We start from the raw sequence: 8,344 nt of genomic DNA on the forward strand, positions 1-8,344 counted from the left end.
TGTTTGTCTCCTTGGTGCTGATCCCCATGCGGGTCTCTGGCGGCGCGTCGCGTCCTACTTCGGGGCACGGGACTCTCCCTTGCTCGGTTTCGGGGATCGCGGCCGGCCCTCGTCGATCCCGTACTGCTTCGGTCTTCTTCTCGAGCCCTCTCGAACTGGACGTGAGTCCCCGGGGGTGCTCCGCCGGTCTTATGGGAGACAGCTTTGGAGACCTCCCTCATAGTCTCTGCCATCCGGTTATATTTGTTCTGGAGGTCTTCGAACTGCTGCCTTGTCACGTACTCCTGGGCCGCGGGAGGCTGATGGTCGCTGCCTTCCCGTACTGAATATTCAGCCGACCGCTGGCATCTGACGGACACTTCCCGGTCATCATGACCCCTTTCCCGTCCAGTCTCGACCGAGGGAGGAAGCTCCCCTGAAGGTTCTTCCCCCATGTCTACGTTGGACGTCGCTCTCGTCCTTCTTCGGTTGTAGGTTCTCCCCACCATTACCGTCGTTCCCACAGACGGCGCCAATCTGTTGCTGCCAAAAACCCCGCTAGTCCAACCTACCCAATCTGTTGCTGCCAAAAACCCCGCTAGTCCAACCTACACAAACACAGACGAAGGAGGCCCGGAACTTTGTCCGGGGTTAGTCCTCCGACGCTCAAGTCAGGGTCGGCGGCACAGTTTAATAAGTGGGTAATGGCGAGGGTCTCAGAACTTACCTTCCCCTTTCTTCCGTGCCTTCTTATATAGCTCTTCGGCCTTAGGGTTTTTTTCCCCTTCTTCCCTCTTAGAGTCCTACTAGAATATGTCCAACCATCTGGGAGAATATTCCCCTCATGCAGGCGACGTGACCCCGCGTGATTCTGCGGGCGTGCCTCGGTGATTGAGCGTGCTCGGGTGTGAGTGGTTCCTTGGGCCCTTCGTCTGGTGGGGGACACGTGTCCTAACAGTGACACGTGTCATTACCCCCCACCGAGAGGTTATTTTGGCTATATCAGTTGCTAATCACCAAACCATCACAGTTACTTTCCCTACATCTTATTGTCTCCTTTTGGGAAACTCCAAAGTTCCCTTGAATGTATTCATATCTAGTTTGATCCATCCTACCCCTTCAACTCATACCATCTCCTTCTTAAGATCCTCATCAATGTCACACTCATTTAGCGTATATAATTTTTGCTTTGTTGCCAAGCATCCTACTCCAAACAACACTGCTGGTCACAAATTCTTAAATCTAACAAAGAAATTCTTTACTGGAAAGAATTTTAAAGAAATCTAAAGCATATCAAGGTATCCAACCTTCAAATAAGAAGTTCAAGAATGGCAGTGATTGATTATCAACCTGAACCTTCAGAATTGATCCCTATATAAGTTGAAAAATGTTGTCTCAACATCCAACTGTTAATTCACATTGTAACAACTTGGTTTTCACACAACGTTCTAATCATATTGAACCTTCTAAGTTTAGTTTCCAGAAGCAGTTTAAATAACTGAGGAGCATGACATATGTGTGCACCAAATACATCCATTTTCTTTTCAAATCTTTAGTTTATGGATATTAACAGTTCAGGCATACTGATAATTGGAATGGGTAGTGACAGCATAATTGAGCCAAACCCAAATGGAATGGGACAGTGACGGCATAATTCAGCCAAACCCAATTGGAATGGGGCAGTGACAACATAATTCAGCCAAACCCAAACCACTAAGAATGACAACTTCAGAATCACTTGTGACACCATTTCCACTTAAAATTGCAGGAAAACACCCAACTCTCTTGAACAAGAAGCAGTTCGTTGAAGTACTGATTGTCAACAGCTTCTTATTCAGAAAACCTTTGGGATTAGCAAGGGGAAATTAATTGAATCAAACTGGTTCTCGTATGAATCTGCGGTTTCAGTCGAATTTAGGGTTCAACAAAAGAATGCAATCAATATTAAATTTACAGTAGATGAAAAAAAAAAAGAACAGGAAGAAAGAATTAAGAGAGGATATTTATTTACCCAAAAAAGGGTGGGGGCCTAACAAAGGATGAAAAGCTGAGCTGTTAACTCAGTCTAGCATCAAGGAGTTTCCTGAATGCTGATAATGTCATTTAAACCGATAAAAAAAATACCTAACCATTTTCAAAATATTAAGATACATAGTATTTTTTAATGCTTTAGATTTTATCTGTAAAGAGAAGAAGATACCACAAAGTAGACATATCCATGATCCAACGTTCAATGATGCTCCTCTGAAAAAGGAGAACACAACTATAGAAATGCAGGAGATTATCCAATCTATGCAAATTGTATATCTAAATGACATTCGTATTGGTGATATTAACTAGTAGGAAAAAGGATTAATATGAGCCTATTGTCAGAATTAATGTGACAAAGATAGCAACTTCAATCAATGCAGAATGTGCATCAAAATTAATTCAAGTACTTTTATAGGTGGACTGAAATGCTATGTCCATGTAAACCATGTATCTTGATATTTCTGTCCTAGCTGGCATTTACCAACTCCAGCAATTGCAGTTGATATCTGAAAAAAAATAGAGGAAGTCTTGAATGACAGTACCTCTTACCAAAGGCTTCTTGTATTTATCTTTCCTTTCATCATCGTCATCTTTCCATTCACTGTCATCATCACCCATCTCTGCCCTTCCATCATTTCCTATGTCACTTTCGCTTGCTGTTTCCCACTCAGAATCATCAGCATGCCGGCCATAGATGTCATCTACATCACCCTCACAATGGACACCCCCATGCTTGACAGCTGCATCTCTAAATAGCCAAGCCACACGCATTTGCTTCTTGACTAAGCGCTCTGCATAGTCAGGAACCTTATTTTGCCTCATGGAAAGATCAGGAACATTTGATTGGGAACACTCATTAATGAATAGAATGGCATCTAAAAGGCTCTCTTTTGCCAAACCAAGCATATCATATGCCTGAGCTCTTCTCCACAGGCTCTTGGCATGACGATTAGGAGGGTTATGGAGACAGAGTGCACGTGTAGCATCACTAACGGCTTCCCAGGGTTGTTGCAATAGTAGATGACACTGAGCTCGATTACTGTACAATACTACTCTCTCCTTTTTTGATCTCATTGGACACAATGCCAAAGCTTCGGAGTACTTTGCTGCAGCTGCAGATATATCTCCTGAAGAGAAGAGAGAGTTGCCTTCAAGCTTGACAACTAGTGCTGCTGCCTGTTTGATATGGAGATCCTCCTTTGGTAGGCTCTTCTCCAATTTCAATCGCTGTCTAGAATTCAGCAATTCTTCAATCTGTTCCTTTATGCGGCTACTGATGGAGTTGCGTCCTGTTCCTTGTGATTGGAGACATTCTTGGAGAGCATTAACAATGGAATCCCCAAGCCTTTTGTGGTCCCCTAGTGTTGAGATTTCCGCCAGCTCTATAAGTGCAGGTGCTGCCTTATCAATCACCTATTACAACAAAATATGTAAAATTAATTGCCTTTTATCTTATTTTGCATACATTTTTCCAGAATAATTGCTATTTTAATCTATGAAACGGGAATTCATTATTTGAGAAGAGAAAGGACAAACCCCAGACATGATGAGATCCCCATGTATGAACAAATATAACCAAATCCCATAATTGCAGAAAAGAAGATTTTTTAGCACAACATTCAAGGCAAAAAAAATTGTTGAGGCCAGATGACACTTCATATTTGCTAGAAATAATAATTCTCAGTGGCCATAAATGAAAACAAAAAAATCATATGATAACAAGATCAAAATGCATTTCCAATATAAGAAGTATCCTGCCGGTATTTGAGGGCTGCTCTCCAATGATGCTAAGATTATATTTACTTTCCAACTCAAATTGGAGTCACATCAATCTCCACAATTTCACTTGAGTCTTCCCATGCCTATAGCTATTTTCCACTATAAATTTTTTATCTTTCCAATAATCGAAATTGAGATAACAAGAAAGGATGCTTCTAACCGGATAAGCGTCCAGGCATACCCATACGAAGATACAATATATTAAAAGAAAATATTAAAAGCTCCACTTTCAGCATTGACATCAGCAGAAATTTCTAACCAGCTCAAGTGAAAGTTAAAGACTAAAAGGAATTGGTCCACAAATCTGAATCTACTTTGACCCAGCATGTCCCAAGTGACATCAAAACTCACAAAGGTTGGAATTTCCGTGGGATTGAGATTGACAGGATAGAATGGACACCAGCTTCAGAGTCAGTCTCAATCCAGAGCTTAGAAATCCTATTCACACGGCTAAAGATTGTTCCTGCTGTCAGTTATTATTTGTGGACCACCTAATGATATTGTTCATTGGAAGGTAAAATATATATATATATATATAAAGACATAATCTGGATAAGGTATCATGTATCTCATACAACAATATCTTAATTAAGCTGCTTTAGTAGCTGTTGATTAGGCAGGACCTTTGTTTGGTTATTACTCTTGTCGCTAAACAATGTTGCACTTTCTATGGTGGCCATGGAAGTAGCACTTGGCAATGAATTATCACCTCTCAAGGGCAAAAAGGCTTTCAAGAGTGCTGTCTATTATTATTTGTGCTAAAGGCTCTGCAGAAACATTGGCTCATAAAATGCATACCTATTAATTATTTTTTTGGGTGATACATACATATTTATTATTATTTGAATAGGAAAGTGGAACAAGATATTAGTGTATGAACTCAGGCCAAACACTAAATTTTATATGTCATGATTGAAGTGCAAAAGATAAATTGAAGAGGAACATAATATGACATGTGGATATAATTTTAACTTATTATTAATTCTATTCCAAGTTTCCAACAATCTTAATCGCTTGACTAATCTAATATTTGAATCTTGAATTGATAAACTAGGTTTTCTCAATAAAAAATCAAGTTTGGGTTGTGGATTGTCTAAAACTGATGACCATGTTGTGTAACTCCTGTAATGAAGCTGGTGACTTTGTGGGCGAGTCTCCACAGGGGTGGAACTCATAAATATTTGGAATTGATCTCGCGTACATGCAAATAACACATAAGCCTTATATTTTTTAACGAATGCTCACAACATTCCTCTCACTTACAGCATTTATTTTTGACAAGAATAAAGGAAAAACCTGAAATAAAATGTATCACTAATATCACTAGGTGCATATTTAATCAAGTATATCAGCTAACTTCATCCTTTTTAATTTTTTTTCCAGAAAGTCTTGTGATTCAAGGGCAAGTCATTTTCCACATATTAAAGGAAATCATTTGTGGAGTAATCCTTTATATCTTCACCCTATTCAGAAGAATAGGGACGTAAGTAATTGTTTGTGACATATTACCTAGAATTTTACTGAAAATATTCGAATATGTTATAGTAAAAAAAAAAAAACTTTTGAAGTGGAAACTTTGCCCCCTACAAAGAGAAAAATGTAATGACTGAACAATGGTGTATCCTACCCATCAAAAGTAAATGAATGAAGGTTTCACTGTGGAATTAGAATATAATAAAACAAAATCTTATTTTTAAGATGAAGCTAAGGCTTTCAGGGGTGTTTTTAGAGGTCAAGTCAATTCTTACAGGTAAAATCAGGTTTTGAACAAGGTTTATGGAATGAATCACAAAGGCCATACTAACTGTACAAGTTAGCCAATATAATAATTTCCTAAGACTTCTCAACTAAAAAATGGAAGAAAGTCCAGGAAGATACAGAAGAAAGGGATGCAAAAGAATCTTACTTTATGACAAGTAATTGGATCCTGAATCAACCAAAGAAGACAATCAATAGCCATATACTGCCAGTCATCGGATGAGCGGGCAATATTAGACAATGCTTCGATAACACCTGGACTGTTAGCAACAGGTCCCCTGCCAAGCTTATGATGACAAATTGTTCGTAATACACCAATACCTGCTGGTGAATTTTCATTTACTAGTCCACCCCACATCCTAGGGAGTTTGATCAAGAATTCAGGCTTGCATATAACAGAGAGAAATTCAGGTTTGAATGCAAAGCAATTAATAAGCTGAAGAGACCAGCACTGTAACTGACTAGCCCATTCCTCTGCCTTCCTTGATTCCATTTCCACACCACCCATGCCACGCGTAAGCAGATCACAATGATAACTAAGTCTTCTGTCCACATTCTGGATGAAATGAGAATAAACAATTTCTAGCGAACTCAATGCCAGCTGAATGGCAAGTTCAAGGATTTCCCCATGATTTGCCACAGCAGGAAAAGTGCTGGGATATGTAGCCAGGTGTCCTAGGGCCCGCACTGCAACTCTTTGTTCCACCCAGGTTAACCTGCCTCTCAAGAGTTCAACCAAGGGAGGAATTACTCCAGCATGCATAGCACTTTCTGCAAACTCTTCCATATTCATGGTGTAAGATCCAATGATGTGTGCAGCATAGTACGGGATGTATATATTTTGGTCATGAGAGAGCCAGCGCCGATTTTTTAAACCCTTCCATATAAGTGCAGCCATGCATTCAAATATCCCCAAGTCAATGAACTCAGGATCATTTGGATGTGCCATTGCAGTATTCCAGAGGCCACTAATTGGAAGCACCTGACCTTCATCATCCTGAGAAGGTAGATCTCTGAAGAATTTTAGAATACTTGTTCGGCGTTTATTTGGATTACCTTCCTTCATGACGCAGAAGAAGCAACCTGGGTATGGACAGTCAGAAGATATCTTATCCATGTTCAATCTAATCAACTACTTCTCACAAAGCATCAGTGATTTCTGCAAGAAGAAGACCCTAGCTTTATTGTGAACAAAAAAAAGAAGACATTTGAGAAATATCAGATGAATACTTAAACTTCAATCACAAAACATGAATAAACCAAATAGATGACAAGCTGAACCAACAAAAGTGCTGTAATTGCCAAAGCATTTCAAACGGAAGTCCATAATCTGTATCACAAAATGTGAACTGTTCTCTCTTTTCTCTCTTTTCTAAAAGCAGCTAATTCCAATCATAAGAGAAAGTTCAATTTATAGTTAAATAAATCCATAGATAAATAGGTTGCATACCAACTTAGTTAATTTGCCAATGCAACAGGATCTACACAAGAAATAAGGAAAATCCAAGCAATATTCTAAATCATCCCTGTCACCAACCCAACACAAGAAAGCATGTATTGAAACATAATATAAAGTTTTAAACTAGCCCAACTAGCCCCATTTTGGAACCACTAAAATAACTAAACTGCAGGTTAAGTGGAAGCTTCCCCAGCTACATATAATTCAGGGTATTGCCAGAGAAAACACCACACCCCCCCCCCCCCCCAAAAAAAAAGAAAAAAGCAGCAGGTGGCGTACAACTTTCAGGTCACTATTGCCACCAAAATGACAATATCGTAGAACATCGAAAGAACGCATCCACTCAAATCGGCCGAGAACAATGACATGAATAATTAGCAGTAACATTAAATAACAACCTATTCACAATATTTAGGAACAGCATGAAAAATAAAAATTGTTGCGAGCGAAAATCCCCTCCCCCACACACACAAAACACCCCAAAAAAAAAAAAAAAAAAGAATGACAGAAAAGGCAAAACAGCGACACTTCAACTCACATTCAGTTGAGTTAAAACAAGGGTTAATGAGATCGATTTGTAAAGGAAAACATGAAACATGACCAGCTGCTATCTAAAGCGCTAACCAGCTATGAAAAAATGGTATTAAATACCAGATAAGCATTCCAAGAGGAAATAAATCAACCACATCCATAAACAACCAGAAAAAAAAAAGAGCGTTACCAGACAAATGTGTCTACACGGTTATGAAAAAAAATCCAGGAATCATTTGAAGATTGCACAGATAGAGAGATACCTCGAAAGAAAACGCAGAGATCTCAGCGTAATAGGCTAATTGCAGAAGGTTCCTTGGGCTTTCACTTTTCGAACTCGAAACGGCTCCTTCCGACTATAGCCACCAAAGTTAAGGCTTAAAAGAGGTGCAAAAGAGAAAAGAAATTTTGTTTCTGTTGCAGTGATTGATTCTTTTGAGGAGAAAGAAAGAGGTTTGCTTGGTAATCGGCGAAATGGTGGGGAAGAAGGGAAGAGGGGAAGAGGGGATAATGACTGTGAAGAAAGAGAGGATCTTGCGAATCGCGACACCATATATAAAACACACTCAAATTTTGTTTGAAAGCGTAATACTCTAATACAGCATTTAAAAGTAGCCACTGGCCCAACCAACCAACCAACCATATATTTTCTTTTTTTCACTTTCTTTTCCATTATTACACGAACGGTATCATTTTCCGATCTTTTTGAGGTTCCACCGGGCCCACACTTCCTCCCCTGGCCCATTCTATACCCTATTCATTTGGACTCTTGTGGAGAGGTCGTCTCCTTTCTCCTTGTTTATTGTT

At 39.5% G+C, this 8,344-nt stretch overlaps 1 protein-coding gene across 4 annotated transcripts in view; it reads right to left on the reverse strand.

Moving 5' to 3' along the window:
• Positions 1 to 8,105, reverse strand: part of LOC122071850 — a 10,521-nt gene extending 2,416 nt beyond the window's left edge. Inside the window, exons 1-3 of one of the 4 annotated variants that reach the window (XM_042636288.1) lie at positions 7,801 to 8,105; positions 5,696 to 6,706; positions 2,560 to 3,423 (exon numbers count right to left, since the gene is read on the reverse strand). In XM_042636288.1, the coding sequence (XP_042492222.1) occupies positions 2,560 to 3,423; positions 5,696 to 6,664 (1,833 nt within the window). In that variant the 5' untranslated portion in view covers positions 6,665 to 6,706; positions 7,801 to 8,105. Of the gene's footprint in view, positions 1 to 2,552; positions 3,424 to 5,695; positions 6,727 to 7,800 lie in introns of all 4 variants that reach the window. The other 3 variants (XM_042636289.1, XM_042636286.1, XM_042636287.1) reach the window with 3 other exon arrangements.
• Positions 8,106 to 8,344: the final 239 nt, after the last annotated feature.

The sequence above is a fragment of the Macadamia integrifolia genome, chromosome 2 (assembly GCF_013358625.1).
Source record: "Macadamia integrifolia cultivar HAES 741 chromosome 2, SCU_Mint_v3, whole genome shotgun sequence".
NCBI classification, from domain to species: Eukaryota; Viridiplantae; Streptophyta; class Magnoliopsida; order Proteales; family Proteaceae; genus Macadamia; species Macadamia integrifolia.